At 46.5% G+C, this 25,355-nt stretch overlaps 1 protein-coding gene across 2 annotated transcripts in view; it reads left to right on the forward strand.

The window, feature by feature from the left end:
- Vwa8 (von Willebrand factor A domain containing 8) overlaps positions 1-25,355 on the forward strand; it is a 353,253-nt gene that overhangs the window by 291,342 nt on the left and 36,556 nt on the right. For both annotated transcript variants that reach the window (NM_027906.1, XM_017315982.1), the window contains 3 exons: positions 16,673-16,781; positions 19,566-19,722; positions 23,705-23,813. In NM_027906.1, coding sequence (NP_082182.1) covers positions 16,673-16,781; positions 19,566-19,722; positions 23,705-23,813 — 375 coding nt within the window. The remainder of the gene's footprint in view (positions 1-16,672; positions 16,782-19,565; positions 19,723-23,704; positions 23,814-25,355) is intronic.

Here is a 25,355-nt window from a genome sequence, read left to right on the forward strand (position 1 = left end):
GTGACTGTGAACCATGCAGGTCTGGCTGCCTGTTAAAATTTACGGCGTTTGTGACAGGCCGGGCGGGGAGCTACAGCTGAGCTCCTGCTCCGGTGACTGTCCCCTGGCTGCTGCGGCTGGGGTCACTGCCGTCAACAGGCACAGACAGAAAGGTCACTTCTCTGTTTTGTTCATGTTGAGAAACGCGTTAGATAATTATCTGTCTTTTGTTGTCTAAGAAGAATAGGCGCATGGGAGGGGTGTCCTTTCCTTTCCTTGAATTTTCCCCACTGGGCTCCCTAAAACAGAATGGCTGTGCACACAGTCCACACAAAGAGCACAGCACTCCAGAGATGACCCACCCATTGGTCAGGATCTGAGAGTCTTTGTTCTCAAGGAGATACCTCACCATAGGCCAGCCTTCCTCAGGGTCTGGAAAGCCTCCGTCCTTTAAACAACCATCCCAAAGGTTGTGTTCCGTGGAAAGTTACAACAATGTATACCTCACCTGTGGGTCGTGGGCATGGTTTCAACCCTGCACACACACACCAGCAGGGACAGGTTTGCCATGGATAAAGCACCCTGGATGGATGGGACTCTTGTCACAGGCAGTGGGGACAGCCTGCTGGGAGACTGCTGAGAAGCAAAAGCAGGTGCTGTATGGAAGCCAGGCTCACTTTTGGAAGGCCAGTCACATGGTGGCTCTTCTCCAATCCACATACTTGGAATTCATCCAGAATGCAGACTTTGCTGCTCTGACCTCACCTGATCCCTCTCACAGCCAGCAAGCTATCTTTACCTCTAAACAGACAGCCATGGGCTACAAACCCTCCAGTCAAAGGAACATACGGAGATTGTCGGAAATTCTTTTGAGATTGAAAATGTCTTTTAAGCCCAGTCTCTCTGAGGAGTTCTATAATGTCTGCATGTCTCTGAGACCCAAAGCCCCACCACACACACACACACACACACACACACACACACACACACACACACGACATAGTTCCTTGCCTGTTCCTTCAAAACCTCTTAAAATCATTATCTACGAGGCTGGCTAAGAATGCTTACTAATGAGGATGGAGAGATGGCTCCGTGATGAAGAAGAACACTGGCTGATCGTGCAGAAGCTCAGCTCCCAGCACCCGCATGGCAGCTCACAACCATCTGTAAGTCCAGTTCCAGGGCATCCGATGTCCTGGCCTTATTAAAAACTAAGTCCTGATCTGCCTGCCTTGGTTCTACTTCCAGACCTCCATCCTCTTGCCTCCCCTGATGACTTTATCCCAGCCTCCGTGAGCTGGATTCAGTGGGCTTGAGTTTCTCTTCTTCTGGCCCTGTGCTGCACCCAATCCCACACTCTGAGCTCTCTACCGCCCACCTCTCCTCTGCCTGTCTTGTCCACTTCTTTCTGGGCTCCTTCCTGCCACACTTCCCCCTGGGCCACGCTCCTCTACTCTTTCAAGGTAGCTTACTCATCTTCATGGTTTCAGGCTGTTAGAAAATACATGCATAAATATAATAAGTCATAGCAATTGTGGGAATTTACAAAATGAGCACTTAAAGGAAAACTCAAATGAGTTCTCTCTTTCCTGTCTTATTCATATTGTTAATGTATCTCATATTTGGATGGTAATGAGTCACCCTCACGTAGATAGAAAAGAGTTTCAATCTGAAAATGACATTTTTTTTAACATGTTGTGCAATGGCTAAGGGGTGAGATTGAAAAATAATAGGCTCCGAGAGTTTAAATCTTGTGAGTAGCAAAACAGTACTGAACTTGGGGCCGCCTGGTTGCTAAGGCTGCTAGTGTGTAGATACTTTTTGGCGACTTTGAAGTAACTGTAGCTAAATTACACAAATGGTATTTGTATCCGAGGACTGGGTAGAGTTGTTTGGCTCTGTGGGTGAATGTTAGGATGCGGCATCGCCTCTTGGTGAACCTCTCTGAGTTTCTAGTGTGCAGGTTTGGTTGCTACAGCGGGTCTGTATGAACCCAGGCAAAGGACTCTCATGTACACAGTCAGCTGCAAGCCCCTCTTCAACTCATTGTCTGCCCACTCTTTCTGGCTCTCTTCATTCAAAATAGCCTTCTCTAGCGCCTCTTCTAGGCCTGACCTCTTGCCATTTGGCTCCACCTCCTGCTGTATATCCTGCTGGCCCTGGCCTGGCACTCTTCCCCACTGTCTGTTCTAGTTACTGAGTGCAGGTCCCTCCTGCTCCTGGCAGAAACTCCACAGAACCAGGTCTCGTTGGGCTGCACATCCTTAAGGTTCTATGTCGGACTCATAGCCAGTACATAAGTTGTAGGGATGGTCTCAGTTCCTAACCATGGCTTTGAAAGAACTCAGTGGGGAAACCCCCACTCAGCTCCCGATTCTGCGTGCACCCAAGAATCACGAATAGAACACAACACCTTGATGTAACAACAAGAGGTTTTTTAATGGCGGAGCTCCGGGTCGAAACGTATCTCACATAACAGGAGACAGTGGATTCGACCACGAGGCTTGGAAGCTAGGGGTTTTTATAGAAAAGGAGTGGGGCTGGGGGAGGAATTGGCGCGGTTTCACATGATTGGTCCATTTAAACATCAGCAGCCTGTAACATTTAACTTAGGTCAGAGGGGTGGGAGCTAGGGAGGCGATGGGCTTGCCCGGGCATGTCCTGGTCTGTTCTGCTATGTTCTCAGCCCCAGGTTTCAAAGCTCAGAAACAACTCTTTGGGCTATTTAACATACATTACATGAATTACAGTTTTATTTCCTTTCAGCTTCATTTCCTGGAGCGTTCTGTGATCCAGAAACAGCTAAGAGAAGATTCTAGGTATAAAGGCTTCATACATTTTAAGTTTTTGCTCTGCCCTGGGTAGCATCATGAGTGTCTGCACTGTCCTGTGCTCCTTCCCCCACCGGGACATGAGTCTGAGCTACTCGCTGGTCACTTTGTCATCTTGTCTGTCAGGAGAACTGTGTGGTGTTCAGGGAACCTTTATTTTACTTAATAATGGCCCTAAAGTGCAAGGATAATGGTGCTTAGCCCCTTGATTGCAGCCGTTGTTCCATTTGATCTTTGCTATTGGTCGTTATTGCCCACCTTTTACTGTGCGCAATGTATCAGCTTCCTCCTCGCTGTGTGTGATGCAGGCTGTTCTATCTGTGGTTCCAGGCGCCCTTCAGGAACCTAGGAGCACAGCCTGAGGTTCAGGGCAGACCTACTATGCTTGCTGGCCAGGGAGACAGGGGCACATAAAGCTTTATCTGAGCATAACTGAGCTATGTAGTTTTACACTGAAGTCTGTGGGCCATCACGAGGCAGAGCCCAGGAGAGCGCACCTGTCTGCTGACACCGAATTCTCTTTCCCCAAACCTCTCGCTTGTATGCTGATGTGCACTCATGGTTTTTCCTGACTTCATCCATGAAGTTCACCGTTTGGCTCGTACCTCCCTGCATGATGCACACATTGCCTGGTAACTTCCCTAATGTTGAGGTTAGACCCTTGCACATGCTGTGTGCACTGTAATCACCATGGCAACAGCCCCGCTTAGCAGAACTGCACCTGACTCACACTCTCACCTCCATGAAAACTAAGGGAAGGGAAGGAACCGCGGCCAAAACCAGTTCTCCAGTTGGAGCCAGAAACAATATGGAAAAGCAGTTTTCTAACTCCTAGTAGAGTCCCCTTTGCCGGGACTTCAAGCTACCACTGAAGAAACTGTAAACCCAAGTGAGCCAATCTGGAAAGAAGCTGCGCGCCTAAGTAACAATACCACACTGCATGGTAAACTCGGCTTGGTTCTGTTTAAATTGACCCTGGGAACTGAAGTAGAACCGAAGTGTCTGGAGGTGAGGACCCATGAAGTTCACCGTTACCTAGGGGTAGCTGGGAGGAAGTAAGGGTAAGTGGAATAGGGAGGGGTTCTGTAAATATTTTCACAGGCTGGATGGCAGCGCATCAGGGTGTACCTAGAAGAAGTGATGGGTAGCAGCATAACATGGCTGTGTGGAAAGCGCTTTCTTCAGGAGAGAGGAGGAAAACGGTCGGGTGCCAGGTTTGTCACTAGAAATACCTCCCACAGGGACTCTGCATTAGTGACACCTGCCTGGTCTGGTTTACATAGTGTCCTGGTTTTCAGAAAAGAATCCCCCATGCTAAATGCATTGTGCACATAGCTATGGTGGCTGCCTCCAAGGTATGTGGACACTGGGTTCAGAGCACAGCTGCCTTTGCTTCTGATGGTAAGATTGGGGTTTCCCTTCTCTTTCCTGGCTGCCTCAGCACCTCACAAAACTGCTTTATATGCCGCCTCCTGTTCTGGAGAAAGCACAACACCAGATCACAAACTGTAGTCACCTGGCCAGGAAATGCTACAGGACACCCCTTAGCTTCAGCAACACTGCAGGGCATAAAGTGTCTACTGCCAGGGCCATGTTACAGAATGCAGAGCAGAAACGCTGGCACGGTCTAACCATACCTGAGGTGACCGTGCGTGACTCCGGAGGTCACCAGTGTTGAATGTCACCTTTTTGAAGGCTTTAAAAATACCAGGCAAAAATAGAAAAGATGGAATATAGAAAGACCCAACATTTTGCCCCACCCCTCTTTTCTCGGAATTTAGCTAGCATGTTGTTTTTGTGGCAGTTTAGAATCCTGACTGTCCTCCTGTGGAGTTGTAGCAGGAGGGAACCGTTTCTGTGCCAGTAAACTGTAGCTGTGCCAATTATTTATGAGGTATTAGTGTTCATGGGGTTGTTTTTGCTTTTGGTTTGGTTTTGTTTTGTTTTGTTCACTTACCTGCACTCAACAACAAAAACATTTGGATTCCCTCAAACGTTCATTTTTAAATAAAGCCCACAAAAATCACCTTGACCCCGTTGTATTAGTCAGGGTTCTCTAGAGTCACAGAACTTATGGATAGTCTCTAGATAATAAAGGAATTTATTGATGACTTACAGTCGGCAGCTCAATTCCCAACAATCGTTCAGTCACAGCTGTGAATGGAAGTCCAAGGATCTAGCAGTTACTCAGTCTCACGCAGCAAGCAGGCGAAGGAGCAGGAGCAAGAGCAAGAGCTAGACTCCCTTCTTCCAATGTCCTTATATTGTCTCCAGCAGAAGGTGTAGCCCAGATTAAAGGTGTGTCCCACCACACCTTTAATCCCAGATGAAAGGCGTAGCCCAGATTAAAGGTGTGTTCCTTAAACTCGGAGATTCAATCTTCTGGAATCCATAGCCACTATGGCTCAAGATCTTCAAACCAAGATCCAGATAAGGATCTCCAAGCCTCCAGATAAGGGTCACTGGTGAGCCTTCCAATTCCGAATTGTAGTTCATTCCAAATATTGTCAAGTTGACAACCAGGAATAGCCACTACAATCCACCCCTTGTCAACTTGACACAAATAATATCTCATGTTCACATGAAACAATAACAAGGTTGTAAATACGCCTAACATGATATAACTATCCCTCGTACAATCGCAAACGCATTAGTAAATTTACAATGGGCATTCATATTACTTTGTAATCCTCGTTTCTGCAACTGGTTACGTGGCCTTAATTGGTATTTATAACTACCTTCCTCTACTACCCATTCTGTATTTCCTTCACCTTCAGCCAGCACCTCAGCAGGTCTTGGCTCTTTTCCTGGAGGATTGACCCATACCTTCATTCCTGATGGGTCTGCGTCCTTTGTCATCCTGCTTGGATTAGGCTGTTGTTGTTTCCCATTGACTTTAATCACAGGACATGGTAGTACTAAGAGACGCCCTAAGGGATCTCCTGCACTCCAGACATAATCTTGCTTACCACCATTGTGAAGAGGTAATCCAATTTCCCCATGGTAATCTGGATCTATCACCCCTCCTAACACTGTTATTCCTTTTTTAGCCTGTTGGTTTAAGGGCATTAGAAGCCCAAAATGACCAGGGGGAAGTCTGAGCTTCCAGTTCAATGAAATGTTTGTTGTAGCTCCTGGTAGGAGCACTCCCCTCTCTGGAGCCAAAACTTCTAAGCCAGCAGAACCTAGAGTTATGGGGACAGGAAGCAAAAATTTTCCTAGAGGGTCACTAGGAGTGATAGTAAGTGGAACTATTCCGTTTTCCACCCCTTGATTCCTGGACCCATGAATCCTGGCTATGGGTGAAACTGTACCATATATCGAGCGCTGATTCAAAGCATATACTGCCTTCTGAAGAACTCTGCCCCAGCCTTCCAAGCTGTTACCACCTAATTGGCGCTGTAACTGCGTCTTCAAAAGGCCATTCCATCTTTCTATCAGCCCAGCTGCTTCAGGATGATGGGGAATGTGGTAAGACCAGTGAATTCCATGATCGTGAGCCCACTGTCGTACTTCTCTGGCTGTGAAATGAGTTCCTTGGTCAGAAGCAATACTGTGTGGAATACCATGACGATAGATGAGGCATTCTGTCAGTCCGTGAATGGTGGTTTTAGCAGAGGCATTACGTGCAGGAAAGGCAAATCCATAACCAGAATAAGTATCTACTCCAGTAAGAACAAAACGCTGTCCTTTCCACGAAGGAAGTGGTCCAATGTAGTCAACCTGCCACCAGGTTGCTGGCTGGTCACCTCGAGGAATGGTGCCATATCTGGGGCTCAGTGTTGGTTTCTGCTGTTGGCAGATCTGGCAATCAGCAGCAGCTGTAGCCAGGTCAGCCTTGGTGAGTGGAAGCCCATGTTGCTGAGCCCAAGCATAACCTCCATCTCGACCACCATGGCCACTTTGTTCATGTGCCCATTGAGCAATGACAGGGATGGCTGGGGAGAGAGGCTGATTGTCCACAGAACGGGTCATCTTATCCACTTGATTATTGAACTCCTCCTCAGCTGAAGTCACCTTTTGGTGAGCATTTACATGGGACACAAATATCTTCACATCCTTTGCCCATTTGGAGAGATCTATCCACATACTTCTTCCCCAGATGTCTTTCTCACCAATTTTCCAATTGTGATCTTTCCAAGTCCCTGACCATCCAGCCAATCCATTGGCTACAGCCCATGAGTCAGTGTATAATCGTACATCTGGCCATTTCTTCTTGCAAACAAACTGTAATACCATGTGTACTGCCCGAAGTTCTGCCCACTGTGAAGATTTCCCTTCACCTGTGTCTTTCAAGGTTGTCCCAGAAAGGGGTTGTAATGCTGCAGCTGTCCACTTCTGGGTGGTGCCTGCATAACGTGCAGAGCCATCAGTAAACCAGGCTCTAGTCTTCTCCTCTTCGGTCAGTTGATCATAGGGAACACCCCATGAGGCTATAGGTGCATGCTTGGCAGCAGATGGCATTGTAACAGGAGTAGAAACCATAGGCATTTGAGCAACTTCTTCATGTAACTTGCTTGTGCCTTCAGGACCTGCTCTGGCCCGATCACGTATATACCACTTCCATTTGATAATAGACTGCTGCTGTGCACGTCCCACTTTATGACTTGCAGGGTCTGATAGTACCCAGCTCATGATGGGTAGTTCAGGTCGCATAGTGACTTGGTGTCCTATTGTCAGACGTTCAGTTTCCACTAAGGCCCAATAGCAGGCCAAGAGCTGTTTTTCAAAGGGAGAATAGTTGTCTGCAGATGATGGTAGAGCTTTGCTCCAAAATCCCAAAGGCCTTTTCTGTGATTCACCTACAGGGGCCTGCCAGAGGCTCCAAACAGCATCTCTATCAGCCACAGACACCTCAAGTACCATCGGATCTGCTGGGTCATATGGTCCAAGTGGTAGAGCAGCCTGCACAGCAGCCTGGACCTGTTGAAGGGCCTTCTCCTGTTCCAGGCCCCACACAAAGCTAGCAGCTTTCCGAGTCACTTGGTAAATAGGCCTAAGTAACACACCCAAGTGAGGGATGTGTTGTCTCCAGAATCCAAATAGACCCACTAAACGTTGTGCTTCTTTCTTGGTTGTAGGAGGGGCCAGGTGCAATAACTTATCTTTCACCTTAGAAGGAATATCTCTGCATGCCCCACACCACTGGACTCCTAAGAATTTCACTGAGGTAGATGGTCCTTGAATTTTGGTTGGATTTATTTCCCATCCTCTGATACGCATATGTGTTACCAATGAGTCCAAAGTGGTTGCTACTTCCTGCTCACTTGGTCCAATCAGCATAATGTCATCAATATAGTGCACCAATGTGATATTTTGTGGAAGATCCAAACGATCAAGATCCCTTCTAACTAAATTATGACACAGGGCAGGAGAGTTAATATATCCTTGAGGCAAAACTGTGAAGGTATACTGTTGGCCTTGCCAACTGAAAGCAAATTGCTTCTGGTGGTCCTTATGGACAGGTACTGAGAAGAAGGCATTTGCCAGATCAATAGCCGCATACCAGGTGCCAGGAGATGTGTTAATTTGCTCAAGTAAGGAAACTACATCTGGTACAGCAGCTGCAATTGGAGTTACTACCTGATTTAGTTTTCGGTAATCAACTGTCATTCTCCATGATCCATCTGTTTTCTGCACTGGCCAGATAGGAGAGTTAAATGGAGATGTGGTGGAAACCACCACCCCTGCATCTTTCAAGTCCTTGATAGTGGCAGTAATTTCTGCAATTCCTCCAGGAATACGATACTGTTTTTGATTCACTATTTTCTTTGGCAGAGGCAACTCTAAAGGCTTCCATTTGGCCTTTCCAACCATAATAGCCCTCACTCTACAGTTCAGGGAACCAATATGAGAATTCTGCCAATTTCTGAGTATATCTATCCCAATTATACATTCTGGAACTGGGGAAATCACCACAGGATGTGTCCGGGGACCTACTGGACCTACTGTGAGTCGGACATCAGTCAAAACTCCATTAATCACCTGCCCTCCATAAGCCCCTACTTTAACTGGAGGGCCACAATGTTTCTTGGGATCCCCTGGGATCAGTGTCAACTCAGAACCAGTATCCAGCAGACCCCGAAAAGTCTGATTATTTCCTTTTCCCCAGTGTACAGTTACCCTTGTAAAAGGCCGTAGGTCCCTCTGGGGAAGAACTGGAGAAAGGGTAACAGCAAAACCTTTGAGTGTCTTATCAAGATCCTTCCTCAGAGGAACCTGGCCACCCCTTCATTCAAGGGGTTCTGGATCTGCAAACTGTCTCAAGTCTGGAAATTGACTCACTGGCCGAGATTGCTGTTTACCACGATCTAATGTAGCCTTTCTTTCATTTGGCTGTTTACCACGATCTAATGTAGCCTTTCTTTCATTTGTTTGAGAATTTTTCTGCTTATACAGATCAAACAAATATGCAGTAGGCTTCCTATGTATTTCATTCCTGGAAACACCATGATTGGTTAGCCAGTACCAAAGGTCCAACCGAGTCATGCCATTATAAATTTCACCTCTCCTGTGCTGACCATTACTGGGTATGTTATTATAAACATTCTTTTGTCTACGCTGTCCATTATAATAACTAGAATCACCTTGTCTCGGGCGATTCAATGCTGCCACCTGGCCCTTGTTACCTCGGAATCCAACTAAACCCAGTGAATTTAATTCATCTAATTGAGCAGAAGCATCTCCAATGCTAAGATCTGGCACAAGGAAAAGGGAAAGAACAAAACCCTTCAAATGTGCTGGTGCCCCTCTCACCAATTTGCGTCTTATAGAGCTGGTGAAAGGCATATCTTCTGGACCTTCCCATTGTGGACAATTATGCTTTACACAATATATCCACTCTAGCATTGCAATTTCCCTAAGTCTTAAAATCCCTTCATCAACACTAAGCCATGGAATATCAGGCATCTCCAAGTCATTTCCAGTAGGCCATCTTTTGATAAACACCTCAGCCAACCATTCAAACAAACTTTTGACACCTTTTTTAACTATGCGAGCTTCCGTATTAAACCTAGAATCTCTACTCAGAGGACCCATGTCAATAAACTCAGCCTGCTCTAGTTTTATGTTCCTTCCACCCTTATCCCACACCCTTAAAATCCATTCCCACACATATTCACCAGGTTTCTGCTTGAATGAATTAGCAAACTCATTAAGCTCCTTAGTAGTGTAGCGAATTTCCTCATGGACTACACTTTCTACCTCCCCTCTAGGAGCCTGTTTTGCTTTGAGTCTGGTTACAGGTCTAGAAGAAACTATTGGTGGGCCGTGAGCAGACTCTGCAAAATTAATTTCCTCATGTGGGGAAGGCATTATTTCAAGAGGTGGGGCTGAGGGTACTACTTCCTCAGGTGGGGCAAACCCTTGAGAATCTGAGGATTCAAAATTCTCAGCTTCAACATGGTCTTCCCACACATCCCCATCCCATGTTGTAGGATCCCATTCTTTGCCAATTAGAGCCCTTACTTTAACTGTCGACACACTCTGAGGCTGAGACTTGAATTTTCGCTGTAGTTCAGCCAACCTTACAATGAGAGTTTCTGTTTGATTTTCTGCAACTTGAGCTCTATTGCTACAAGAGAGAAGATTCTCCTCAAGGACACACTTAGCAACTTTTAGATCGTTTACTTGTGTCTGGAGCCTTTCGATTTTATCACACAACTCCTTCCTTTCATTCATCATTTTTTCCACAGATACTAAGAGCAGCCAGCCTGTAAAATCATTTTTCGATTTTTTCCCCATCTTGTAGAAAGCTTTGTGCACTGAATCACCTAATTCATTAAGAAAATCAAGGGCATTAGCTTCTTTAAGTTCGGAATATAGTTTCAACCATGGGTCTTCAAAATTCTCTGAGCTCCCAGGAGGGAGAGAATCTGGAGAGGTTTCAATAGTTGAAAGTGCTGGTGGATCAACAAGCCAATTCCAGAATTTTAAAAGATTCATCCTTGTACTTCTGTTACTCTAGAACCACTCCTGGTACCAACTTCTGTATTAGTCAGGGTTCTCTAGAGTCACAGAACTTATGGATAGTCTCTAGATAATAAAGGAATTTATTGATGACTTACAGTCGGCAGCTCAATTCCCAACAATCGTTCAGTCACAGCTGTGAATGGAAGTCCAAGGATCTAGCAGTTACTCAGTCTCACGCAGCAAGCAGGCGAAGGAGCAGGAGCAAGAGCAAGAGCTAGACTCCCTTCTTCCAATGTCCTTATATTGTCTCCAGCAGAAGGTGTAGCCCAGATTAAAGGTGTGTCCCACCACACCTTTAATCCCAGATGAAAGGCGTAGCCCAGATTAAAGGTGTGTTCCTTAAACTCGGAGATTCAATCTTCTGGAATCCATAGCCACTATGGCTCAAGATCTTCAAACCAAGATCCAGATAAGGATCTCCAAGCCTCCAGATAAGGGTCACTGGTGAGCCTTCCAATTCCGAATTGTAGTTCATTCCAAATATTGTCAAGTTGACAACCAGGAATAGCCACTACACCCGTCATTTCTCATTCTCCGTTTCCAGAGTTTCTGAAAATCTTTGTCTGTTATTCCTTTTTGAACTTAGGAAGAGAACAAACAAGGTACACAAAGAAAAGTGAGAAGTAACTTTGGCGTAGGGCTCTGCACCCCTGTCTTATTTTTAGCAGCCATTCAGATAATTTGTTTGCCCTTGGTAGGAAGTGGAGAAACATCTCCACAGACTCCCGGGCTGTGCCTGGAAGCCTCTCACGTGTCTAGAGGGAAGGTGGGCCAGAGGGCTGAGAGTCCAGCTGGGGAGGCACGGGATCTGCACCCCTAAGCACCACCGAGAACCAACAGACAGGAGTGGTTCCCGCCTCTTAGAAGATGACCTGCTGGACAGGGCCCATCATCTATTCACATGAAGTAGAGCTTGATTTGAAATTATATCCAGAAAGTTAACAGATTCTGTCCCCAAGCAGTTCTGACGCTTGTTCATTGTATATACAAGACCAGTGTGACTTCTGCTCTTGGGGAATGAAAGATGCAATAACTCATTAGGAAGGTGGTATCTCTTCTCTTTTTTTTAGTTGAAGTTGGTGGGATCTGTAAAACGTTCCCCATTTTAATTTGGGTAGGGTGGTGGTGATGGTTGTGTAGAAATGGCTCCTGGCATAGAAGGTAAGGGAGAGAGCTCTCTGCCAAAGATTCCATAAACTGAAACGCTGAAATAACACAAAGTATATTCCAAACATCTAGACGGAGAAAAGGTGTTTAGAGCTATAATTTCAAAATATGTACCAAGCACATCACTTGGACCCCAAATGAAAATGTGCCAAGCCTCTAGGGCTGCTGATCTGGAAAGAGAAAGGTGAGGCTAAGGTGAAGAGTAGAGGTTGTGGGTGGGTTTGGGGAGGTGAACAAAGGGCCCAGCCCAGAGTCAGGAGGAAAATGCCGGTGAATCATTTGAAAAACTCACAGGAAAAGAACAGAATTCTTTCATACCAGAATATAGGGTTCTGCAGGACAGAAGAGGGTCCAGTCACTGCTGCTCAGCCAAGACGTCACAGGCAAGCACATGTGCACACACACACACACACACACACACTCATGCACGTATGCATGCACATATACACCCACCATTCCCCTCCTGTATCTCTCCTTGCTTTTTGATTCCAGGACCTTCTCTATGAAAGGAAGAAGAAAAGAAGACCCGAATTATCAATTAGTAATAACAGTACTTGAAGTACGGGTACCTTGTGATGTTGGAAAACAGCAGGCAACTGGCGTACCTAGGGTTGCTGTGCCGATGTCGCCAGGGACTTGTTGGGAGGCTATACAGCCGTGGCAGTGGGAACTGTGCCTAGGGCCTCCAGTATGCTGGGCAAGCATGCTACACAGCAGTGAAGGCAGTGGGTACTGCTGATGCAAAGCCGAGAGGAAGGCTTTTAGGACGGCTGAGAGTTAAGAGGACAGAAGGTCACTGTATGTGTGAAAACAGATGTAGCAAGCACTAAAGATGAATTGCAAAGTGGCCAGCTCTGCCAGGGATGGAAGTTGGGACATACAGAAGCTACTGGTGAGACCGAGGCATTTTTATCAGGCATCATCATTATAGAAGCGGCAGGTTATTTATAAAACTGACGATGGTCAACTTCTTATCATGAAAGGCCATCCCATGCTTGTGTGACTTTCAATCCATCAGGGTCTATGAAAGAACATTCCGGCCTGTGGGTGAGAATGGGCTGTGGCGATGCCGTGCTTCAGGGGGGTGTGTTGTACCTACCTCATCATGGCCTGTGTTACCCTGCACTCTTCTGTTCCCCTCGACTGTGTCTCACCAGAAGAAAGGCAACTCTGCTTTAAGTACTTCGTATTCCAGCGAGCAGCAGGCTCCTTACAAACATGCTCAGGAACCAGAGTGTGGTTAAATCTGCTGTAAGCCTGCTAACAAATAAGTGTGCACTGTACTGGTTTCACCATGGGTTGTGTTGTTGGTTGGTGGAAAAGTGCAGATGGAACCTAAGGCATCATGAAATAAAGGCACTTTACCACTGAGGTATGTCCTCTGCCCCGTGTGGAAATTGTCATGGCAGAAAGTTCAAGGCCTGTCTTTTCACCAGTGGTAAGGCATTCTCAGTTCAAGTCTCAGCCTCTGACTACTGTCCCCCACTTGTCCTTCATATACCAGTCAGATTGCTACCTATGCTTGTTTCAAGTAGCAGAAAACCCACCGTAGCGTAGCTTCAACTAGAATGATGCTTATTTCCTCCTGTAGAAGATTATAGCAGTAACTGGGTCTGCAGCTAAAGAATAGCGTGAGTGGTGTGGTCTTTTCGCTCTGCTGTGGATCTCTAAGGTCGTGTAGTTCATAGGCAGAAGCTATGGTGCTTTGCCATGTCCCCAAGTGGGCCTGGCAGGAAGTGTGTGTGTGTGTGTGTGTGTGTGTGTGTGTGTGCACATGTGTGCATCCGTTTGTGCTGAGGGTAATGCATGCTGAGCAGTGGGAAGTTCCTCAGCTCCCCGTCTTTCTGACCTGGGAGGAAACTCTTCCTCAGTAGCCTCCTGACACTCTCTCTGACACCCCAGGTCTCATCTCTAGACCTAATCTCTAGATGGTAAGGCCAAATGGAAAGGCCATGCTTAATTCCACCACCCAGAGGAAGAAGAGGGGGTGAACATTGGGTAGGGACCTAGAAGAGTCTGCCACCGCCACTCCCAGCCCTGCTGTGGAAAGCAGTAATCAACTGTGTGGTCCAGTCAGACCTCCAAGAGTTAACCTTCCCCCAGAATTATGATCTGGCCATTTATACCATCTTACTGAATTTTAGTTTAGTTTTTGTTTTGTTTTTTTAAATTATAAACTCAAGGAGGAGCCTAAAATATATGGGCCTTTCCCAGAATTATAGGGCTTTGGTGAGTCATGTTCCTTCTCAGGTCTGGCTTCTCATGACTTCACTCTGCGACATTTTATGAGTTGCCGTTTACAAGATCCGTGTTTTCTTCCATTTAGTTCATGTGTAGGAGGATAATGGTTCTTAGGATTATATCACACTTCCCTAATAGGAATTAAAGTCCATCTGCTGTGAGGAATATGCCAAGGGGTTTAGCACATGTAGCAAGTTATGCCAAAAATTATGGGGGACTCTTCTCTGACTCAGGGGACATGTCCATCCCCTTGTATGAACTCAGCAGTGTCTATTTTACTCATTAGAGCGACTTTCTTGAGCTTTTGGTAGATGAGCCCAGTTCTCAAAGGTCGCACCTCAGGACTTTCAGGAAAGAAGGCAGGCGCTTATCTGCTTTCTGAATAGCAGTGCCCCTTGGCATGCCTCCGTCTGCCCCGCCTGCAGAAGTGTGTCTGTGAGCGAGACCACTGGCCAGATGATCCGAAATTAGATGAACTCCCCAGGTGCCATGCTTCTAATTAAATATGTCTGGAATGTCACAGTATGCATTTCTGTGAAATAAATCAGGGTTTGCGCCATGTTTCTGTCAAGATCTCGTCTATTTTGAAATGTCTCATTTGTGGTTGGTATGGGGGTCGTTTGGGCCGTGTGAGCAGAGGCACTTCTCTGCAGATGGCCTGACAAAACTTGTTCCTTTCGGACCAAAGCAATTAGCCTGTTTTCTGCCTCTCGGATAGCCATTATAAATGTCCTCGGAATATCAAAAGCATGACCCTGGGGTTTGTCAGGAGGTTATTAGACAGGCCTCCTCTTTTGCCTCATCATCTTTTTAGTACTTAGTTCTCAAAAGTCTCCTAGCAGACTGGCTGGGCTGTACAGTGTCTTACAGGAGAGAGCTAATGTGGACCAAAGTGAGGCCACTCCTCACATGGGAATTAGTTTCTCCTGCATCTCTCAAAGTTCTTTATTTAAAATAAACAACAGACCAGAAAGGACACACACAGTCCAAAGTGAAAACCAGTGTTCAAGAAGCTCTTCCACTAGACCTGTGCTTGCTTGGACCAGTGTTAGAACTAGCACACACTTGTGCACATGTGTGTACATGTGTGTGTTGGTGGGGGGGGGTCAGAGGGAGGGAGGAGACAAAGAAAGGTTAAATATCTTCCTCAGGCCTTCAGTCTCCCTTCTCCTGGTTGTGTGTGTTCTGTCTGTGTTTTGTTTTTGTTTTTTCAAACTGATACAAGCTAGTGTTATCTGGGGAGAGGAACATTAATTGAGAAAACGCCTCTCTCAGATTGGCCTGTGGGCAATTCTGTTGAGCATTTTCTTAATTCATGATTGATGTGGAAGGGCCTGGTCCTCTGGAGTTAGTGCCACTCCAGGGTCCTGGATGGTCTGAGAAAGCAGGCTGAGCTAGTAAGTCATGGGGAACAAGCCAGTAAGCAGCAACCTCATGGCCTATGCTTCAGTTCCTGCCTCCAGGTTCCTGCTTTGAGTCCCTGCCTTGGATTCCTTCATTGATGGAGTGTGACCTGAAAATAGGCCTTTCCTCCCCACATTGCCTTTTTCATGTTGTCACAGCACCAGAAGCATAACCAGAGCAGATATTGGCAGCAGCGTTGTAGGTGTTGCGGTGACAGACCTGACAGCGCTGGTTTGGGCAGGATTGTGGAATGAGTTTGGAACTTTGGGCTGGAATAGCCATTGAGTGCCAAGCTTAATAAGCTGGTATCAGAACTTGAAAAAAGGATGCTGAGCAGTGCAGACCATGAAGGCCTTGCTTGTGGATTTCTGAGGGAAACTTGTGAATCCCCAAGACTCTTACCAGTCCATTCATGGGATGGACTTTGAATTGAGAATCTGCAGGGTCTGGTCAGCTGGTGCTGAAGAATCAGCTGTGATCAATATGAGACCTGCGCCACTGACATGAAACCTTTACTGGGATGGTTGATGCTGGGCACTGGGACTCAGAACTAGGGCTCAGATTTAGTGAGGTGAAGCCTCCTGGGCTGTCCCCAGGGTCAGCACACAGAAGCTGTGGTCCTGAGAGGAGGGGAGGGTAAGGCTGGCTGAATTTCATACTGGCAACTAAACTGGGGCATGTGGACAAGTCTCCCAGGTGGTTCTAGTTTTGTAGGCATAAGGAGTCCTGGCGGGGGGCAGCTGAGGCTTGGCACTGTGAAAGGCCAGAATTGGTGAGGGTGCAGCCTTAGTGGCCGTGGAGATGGAAGGGTTGAAGAGATCCAGGAGAGTGCTCAGAGCACTTGTGCACCAGAACTCTAAAGCTGAACACAGCTCAGCCCCTGCTCCTTTCTTTTCTCTTCTTTTCAAATTAATTTTCCTTCCCAACCAAATGGATGTTGAATGTGATGAAGCTTTTCCCAGACCCAGCCTCTCACGAGCTGAGGGCTCCACCCCTCAGGACTTGGAGAAAGAGCTTTATCCATCATGCAGCACCTGGTGCTCACAGGAGAGTGATCGTGTTTCAACTCTTCCTTTCAGATAACAATCGAAAGAGACAGTAATGAAGACGTGAGTGACCCCAAACATGGCAAGGAGGACCCAGACAACATGCCCCATGTGGGTGGCAATACCTGGGCTGGTGGAACAGGTTGGTAGCATGTGAGTTCTGCTGGGTCTTGGCAGGTTTTAAGTGTCAAGGCCAGAATTCCAGCCCTGAGATACAGTCCTGGTGCTGGTTGTCCTCGGCCTCTCTCTCTGTTTTTTAGATGTGTTCTCGCCTTCTGTCCCTGCATGACATCAAGACATGCAGAACGCCTGTCATTGGGAACCCCACAGACTCTGCCACCCTATGACCTAGAGCCGTTTCCCCCATGCTTGTATCTATAAAGGGAGGGAGGTAACATTATCTGCCTCACGAGGTCAGGCTAAAGATAAAATATGAACCTAGAGCACAGATCACAACAGTTGGGCTAAAGAACACGGTCGCTGGAGTGTCAGTCTCTTCTTTTCAACTCCTTGCCTTTGGAATTGTGCCAGAAATCCACAGCAAGCCCTTGAACAACTAACGTGGGGAAGACATGGCTCTTGTCCACATCTGAGAAGGGAGTGTGTGGAGGTCCGTGGTTTGGAGATCAGGTTGTGTGATTTGCACTGATGGCCAGGTGCCATTCCTTCCTCTTGGCTGCCCTCCTAGACCATTGTTCCCAAGCCTGCCTGCCGTCTTCCTTCCCCCCCCCCCCTCGCCCCCCCCAGCAGCTGCGGCAGACACATGTGCTGGATCACAGGAACAAAGCCAGACTGCGCACCCGTCTGGCTATCTCGCCAGGAGAAGTGCTGGCACAGCTCAGTCCTTCACCTTCCCGAGGATGGATGCTCTGTGCCTCTTGGCCTTGAGGGCCTTGGCAGGAAATGGGTTTCTGAGCTGAGACAATATGCTATCAAATAAGCCGGGGACTTCTTGCCTACTCTGTTTATTCATCAAGCATCGGCTTTAAATAAGGGCTATTTTTAGAATTGTCCTTTGATCTGGAAGTTAGTGTCAAGCCAACAATATTTAATCCATATGGAATGCATCTTGGAACGAGCTGGCCAGATGTCAGCTTCCCAGTAGTGCCTACGCAGAGGTAAAGTTTCATTTGTTAATAAACGTGAGTCTACCAGTTCCAGCACCTATTCAGACCAAACGTCCCGTCTGCTTCCCGGCCTTAGATCTTCCAGCTCATCAAGGCTCCTGGGCTTCGACTTACTTTCTGCATGTCATCTGTGCCCTCCGGAATGCTCTACATTAAACCCGGCTCAAGTCATTTGGTTCTTTTCCCGGGAGCCTGATGCTCAGTCCCAGCCACCGACCCTCTTGCAGCAAGTCAAGCCGCAGCTTCCCACCCTCACGGCCTGTCACTGCCGACCACACACCTGCTGGAAGTGAAACCGAGGCGCATACAGTGTAGAAGAGATTTTCCACCACCCACTTCTAAATGAAATAAGATGTGCTCAACCAAGACTGAAATACTGTGATTAATAGTTATCCCGCTCTCATGGTGCTTCCCCAGAGGGAGCGACCTACCTGGACTTTGATGAAGCAAAGAGTTCATGCCAAGTTCTCATTTTTAATTTATTAGACAAATCAAAGCTCTAGTGGAGGAGAGTAACATAATTTATCCAAAGTCTAGAAGGTTTCCAGTTTTCCACCATATGAATCTAGAAATGACCTCACTCTCTGTGTCACTGAATTAAATAATTATCATGAGGGCACTCACTCACGTAGCTCTTACTGCATGCCAGATGCATTCCCAAGCAGTTTGGCTGTGTGAAAATCCCATCAGGCAGGTATCGCCCTCCCGTGTTGTAGGTTAGCACTGAGACACAGAGAAAATCAGTAATTTCTCTGATGACCCAGTTATTGAGTTGAAACCAGATTCAAACTCAGTCTGTCTTAATTATTCAACCAGCTTGCAGTATGGTGCTAGTCTGTGCAATATGGCACTGCCTCTCCAATACTAGATTCTCATTAAATTCCCAAATTACATATGCATAAACAAAGGGGCCTGGTTGCTAGTTATCTAGGAGCAAGGATAATACATCATTCATACAAAGGCCAAATGCGGCCAATAGATGTACATATTTTCTTTGGTCAACACAATGCTTTAAAATAATTTAAATTTGAACATACATTAGACCAAGCATTCCTGTGTAATTGGCCAGTGTCTCTACCCCTTTAAAATACTACTAGCTAGCCTTATAGGCATCTAACTTTCATTTTAGAATAAATAGCTCATGCGGCATTTTGTGACGTGTACTTACAGGCATGCAAACTTAGGCTTATTCAGAAACAACTGTTCTGAAGCTAATGATGTTTATCTGTTGAGCATTATTCAAAACATAATTATCAGCGTCAGCTCCTGGCTGAGCAAGTGATGCAAGGCCACAGAGATGTCATTCAGTCTCTCTGTGAATCATTTTCATAACAATAGACATTTTATCTATATGTTGGTATTTTAGGGAAAGTGGATAACTAGAAGGAGAGTTGCCCCTTTTAACCAGTGGCTATGTAATACTTACAGTCGCTGTCACAGGGCCACTCATCTAGGGCAGAAGAACAAGGACATCTAGCCATCATACCGTTAAGGAAAACTTACCGGGCTGCAGACAGTGCACAAAATCACCGACCCCCTCCCTACAAAGCAGAGACATCCGGTGAATTGTTCAGGTTGAGTGTGGACGGAACCTTAACGTATATGCAGATCAGGATGGATGAAATAAAAAAAAAAGTTATCCTACGCAGGGGCATCTTAGAGTTTGGGCAAAGGTGGTGTGAGGCTTTAACCACCATTCAGTTAATATTCTCACAGGACTGTCTTAGAGCCATGATCTGACTTTTGGTTTGTGGCCAGGTTCTAGACATAACAACTGTGTCCCCTTGATTTCTTTCCAGGGGGAAGAGACACCGCAGGTCTTGGTGGCAAAGGAGGTCCTTATCGCTTGGATGCAGGCCACCCAGTGTATCAAGTCTCTGAGGTGGAGAAAGATGCAGTTCCTGAGGATGTCAAGAGAGCTGCAAGAGAGATGGCCCAGAAAGCATTTCAGCAGAGGTGAGTGTGCCTTGTGCATCTAGAACAGTGCAGGTGAGTAGTATACACACACACACACACACACACACACACACACACACTCACACTCACATACACACTCACTCAAAGCTAGAGTCACAAGGACTATGTCCTAGGATGATACTAAGAAAGGCAAAGATCTCTGGGCTAACAGGCCTGTCCTCATTTAGGGTTTGGAGATAAGAAAAGAGCCTAGAAATTCAAGTCAAGTGCGCCTTCAGGTTTCAGACGCATATGCCATGGCTGCCTTGGGCTACTGATTGGCCCCCCACTAGAAAGGAAGACTCCACAGGGTATTTTACTAGAAGTTCACACGTGCCCTTCAGCAAAAAGTGAAAAATCTCAAAGCAGCAGGGAGCACCCTTTCACACTGAGGAGGGACAGAGAGCAGATTTCCATTTCTGTGCTCAGTGGAAGGAGCTGGGGCAGCCCGACAAAAACATGGTGAAGAGTATGTGAGTTATGAAATTCCTCCCACGTAGAACATCTGGAATGTTCTCACATGCCGTGCTTTCACATCCTACAAGTAAACAGCAGAGAACAAGAGAGACAAAAATGCAGGTCCAGCCGCCACGCCCTCAGGAAAGCCCGCAAGCCTCTCACCCCTGTGGTACTGCAGCAGGTAAACTTCAGGTGTCGGGGCTGTGTTGCCCTCAGCCTCATCACTGACTTCCCTGGAGCCTCGGGCAGCTGTTCTGCCCTCCCTGTGCCACGCTGCATCCGTGGAAATGGGGAGTCCCCTTCCCCCCGCCCCCAGAGGTTGTGAGACTAGAAAACTTTTTAGGGATCAAAGTATGCATTTCTCAAAAGACGTGGAGGAAAGTCACGTCATAACGACAAGTCTTATTAGAATTAAAATTACTCAACATCTCATATGAAAAATAAAACTTCCTTTGAGAAAAAAATAGAAATTAGGCATGCGTCATTCTCCTCTTCAATTAGTAAAGGGCTGTTACTGCCACGCCCCAGCCCTCGCAAGTGATTATCCAGTCTGATTCTGCTTACTTGGTCATACAGAGTGCCCTAGCACATGAGCGGTCATGAGAGGCAGGAAGCTTTCACAGTGGCACTTAGCCATGAGTAAGCTAAGATTGCTCCTCTCTGACTGCCACCAGAACAAAACCTATCGGGACACTATGAAGAACCTCCAGGGAGAGGGGCCAAGGGCCACCTGTGATCCTAAGACAGCTGAATGTACCTGCCTATGAGGTAGTGAAGGGAAGAAAGCAGGCAGGGTGTGAGACGAAAGAGATGAAGCACACAGAGACCCTGGGAAAGACTGCACAGCAAAGCAAGAACAAACACTACCTTAGAAGTGGGCTTGCGACCCACCGGACAAGTGTCTACTCAGCACTGCCAAAAGTGCATCTTTTAACTTTTTCTTCTGGACCTTTTCAAGCCCAGCTGTAAGTAAAGAGAAGCACATGATGAACCCTGCAGACCCTGCCCCATCCCATTCTCCTCTTTGGATTGTTTAGAGCTAATCCAAGATATTATCTCATCTTGTCATAAATCTTGCAGACCGTCTCTCTACCCACAACTAAATAAGACAGAAATTCCACAAGCCCACCGATACACACATCCATTTCTATGGTAATAATTCTTTATTCTCGTCTTGATTTCAGAATGAGTCATGTGCACAGTGAGGTCAGGTCCAGATGCTTTCACAGCATCCTGTATCTTGTCTCTAACACCGACCACTCTCTCCCATCTTATCACTTGTGGGAGGGATGGCTTCTCCCCTCCTCTGTAAGCTGCACGAGGACAGAGCCTGGAGTGGGGCAAACACACACAGAGAATGAGCAACACACGTGCGTGCAGGAGCCGGCTTTCACCTGTTGGTTCCTGTCCTACGATGGACTGACTAAGCAGTCCTCACCATTAGTTAGAAGTCTTCCCTGGTACAAAGGACCTCCCCACGTCATTCACAGCATTCAGTTAGCATTGATTTAAAACAGATATTAGCCCTGCACCTCAAGAACTGATCAATTGACGCTGTCTATCGGAGAGACACAAGCCTAAGACTTGTAGATCACATCCAGAAATGTGTGACACCAGGGGAGTGGGGACAGGGAAGTGCTTGCACTGGCTCAAGCACACTTGGAAAAGCTGTCTGGTGGGGCGTTCGTGTGCGCGTGCGCGTGTGCGTGCGCGTGTGCGTGTGTGTATATGTGTGTGTGTGCGTGTGTGTGTGTGTGTGTGTGTGTGTGTGTCTGTTTGTGAGACTGCACCCACCCCCATTTGCATAACTAAGCAACTCCACACAGTAGGTCTCAGCTTGTGTTTGCTTTCCTCCTCACACTTTAATCCAAATTATAGTATTTAAGTCTAACCTATAGAAGAAGTAAAATAAGATTCCCACACTCTTACATAATGATAAATACACCTTTAAGCATGTACCACCAACAGCATGCTGTTTATCCACATGGATTCCCAGGCTCGTCTAACCCAGAGGTTAAAGTTCCCTTCTTTAGTCTTTTATTTCCCGCTTCAGCCTTTAACATTCAGGACGTATTATCTCCTGTGAGCGAGCATCCTCTGAGTGTCCTAGCGAAGGCTGACATAACCCAAAATATGATTTCCAGATTTCCTCGTACTTAAATTGGCATGGGATGGTTAGGGGTGCACGGTGATCACCCCTGAGATAGCTATGTAACTAGAGCTAACTCTGATCTCTCCCGAGGCCAGTGTGCTCCAGGCGGCTTCCCAGCTGCCGGGTCCTCTTCTCTGTGTGTATTCATTCCCTCCTCTGGCTCCTTTCCCACCTACCGTGCTCCAAAGACAAGCTCTGTCCAAACAGTTCCCGATTCGTACTGACCTGAGTTCTTTGAGAAAGTGCATTTGGCTGCCTACACATGAGGTGGTATATGGCATATCCTAAAGTGTTCACTGTGCCCTGCTTCTGTTCCCTAAAACTGTAGCCATAACCTGACCTAGTGAAACTTACAGAGAACTCAGACTGTGAAAACTAAACACACGTGTGTTGTTAGGAGTGAAGTCTCGTGCACGGATTCCTCTCTGTTCTTTAGAATAGAGAGCTAATATGATTTAGAAGGACATCTTGGCATGTCACCTTGAGGGGATGGCATTAGATATTAGAGTGGCTTTGTCTATATTTACTTTTTGATAGCAGTGCTTTCAAATTATTACATAACACCATGTATTGAGTGTCACTGTGTATCAGGCACTGTGCTCAGTATTGAAGACTCAAAAAATAAGATACGGTCTTATTACATACACACATGGAGTCCTGAGCTTCCACCTTTCTGATTATATTTTTCCCAGCGTTTTCTCTGAGAGTGAAGAATAGAAACCACTCATTCTCCCTCATTTGAGGAAGCGTTAAATGTACTTCATATGTAATTTCAGCTATGCCTATAGGTTCTCTGCCTACACACACACACAAATTGAGACAATTGTGTCATGTATGCTTAGGCGATTGAGAGTGCATTCCATATTCTTTGTCCTGGTATCACCACCTTTACTATTTATAGACTTACACAGAAATGTGTGTTAAATTAGCACATTGTGGCTGTCACACTGGAAAATCCAAGTCCATTCCCCCCTTGCTTAGGATTAGCTTTAACTGGCTGTGTTCTGCTTTAATTTTATATTCAGTATCTGTGAGGCGAAAAAGCATCAAGTCTCCTGGAACTGCAGTTACAGATGGTTGTGAGCCACCTGGTAGGACTGTTTGTACGAGAGAGGTCACCATATATGATGTACAGTTGGGGCTTTCCCTTTGTCCTGGGGACAGTTTGTTCATCAATTAGCAATGGACTTTGAGCATTACCCTCCTTGTAAATCTAGGGGCATCGCTGGTGACATCATTTCTTGCTTTTTCTCCTCAAAGTCAGTATGAGTCACCAAGAAGTTGTTAGAGGTCCTGTCATTGTGTAAGCAAGTGTAACAGACCCACACAAACTTGACATAAGCGGGTGTCATCTTCCCTCTCCGATTTCAGACTAAAGGAGATCCAGATGAGCGAGTACGACGCCGCAACCTACGAGCGGTTTTCAAGTGCTGTCCAGCGGCAGGTGCATGCTCTCCGCATCATCCTGGATAATCTACAGGTAACCGTTCTCCGTGGGCAAAGAGAGGACTGGGGCAAAATCTGAACTTACACCAAAACTGCTGGAGAAAGTTATCTGAGCACTAATCAGCCAACCAGAAAGAGTCATTTCAGGGTTGACACACCAAGCTGTGAACTCAACCCTATGATCTTCTTAGTGGAGCTAGTTCTCCAAGGGAAAATATGTGACCTCACCTTTTTCTTCCTGTCCAGGAAGCATTAATTTTACCAGTGACCCTCCCAGGCAGACAGTGACTTCCTGACTCCCCTCAGGGAAGATCTGTGTATATCTCACCTCTCTTGGAAGTTCACAAATAGAACTCTCTCTCTCTCTCCCTGTAAATCATTTTATGGCCACTGAAGAAGCGGGGGGAACAGATGAGACCAGGCAGGGTGTGCTTTCTCTCTGTCCCCTGCCCCGCCTCTTCCTGCCCTCCTCTCGCCCTGTATTGCCCCAGCTCCTTGCTGTTTCACAGGCTCTCAGTGCCTTAGGACCGGTGGGCACTGGTACAGCTTTTTAAAATATCAAGACACTTCAATATTTCCTAAGTAGAGGCTATAATTTCTGTCCAGTCTATTCCCTACATGACACATGAAATCCGATTATTTGGTCCAAGGAGACAGACTCATCATTTTAGGAGAAGGGTGGGGCGTGGAGGCCTTGCCTGTGCTGAAGTCTTCCTCGTCCTTCCCATGGAGGGCTTGACTTTTGATCCCTTCAGCTTACTCTGTCTTCATCAGTGTTCTTTCAAAGGAATGCTTCCATGCTTTGCTAGATGTTAGAGTGTGGGATGCACTTTTAATCTTCTGTTTTAACCCAAAACTTGGAGACTTCATTTTTATCGTTATTATTTTTTTATGTATTTGTGTGTATGAGTGAATGCCATGTGTGTGCAGTGCACAGAGAGACCAGAAGAGGGCACTGGATCCCTTGGAGCCAGAATTTAGGCAGTTGTGTGTCACCTGATGAGGGAACACTGTCCTCTGGAAAAGCATCAAGAGTCTTAACTGCTGAGCCATCTCCCCAGCCTAAGTTTTCATGTTTAAAGTTCTAAAGTTCACTGTCCAGAGGAAAGAGCTCCTCAAAGGATTGACCAGATACCCAGCTTCGAAGTCTAGCTGAGGTGGTCATCCCAATCTTCCATGGAATATGGATATTTAGCCCCCATTTTATAAAGAAGGAAATGTAAGACTACACAGACAGTGCAGTTTCCTGGGTTGTGTGGCCAATGAACAGCTGTCTGAGCCCAAGTCAGGCTTCTGTTATCTGCCAGGTCCTTGTCACCTTCCTCAAGCTTGTTGGTCCATTCCATGGGCAATTCTTATTCATAATACATTTTGTACCATCAGTCAGATGCCAATACAACATTTGCCCGTGTTCTCTTACTGAATCCTTAAGCCATAGGGGAGTTATTTTTTGGTGGGCTTTCTAATCCATAAGTCATAGTCCTAAGGCTATGGTAATATGGCCATAGCTACTGGGTAAGAATGGTTAAGGACTCGTGTAAACTATAAAACTGCAGATTGTGGCCAAATCAAGAAG

Source organism: Mus musculus, chromosome 14 (genome assembly GCF_000001635.26).
Source record: "Mus musculus strain C57BL/6J chromosome 14, GRCm38.p6 C57BL/6J".
Lineage (NCBI taxonomy): Eukaryota > Metazoa > Chordata > Mammalia > Rodentia > Muridae > Mus > Mus musculus.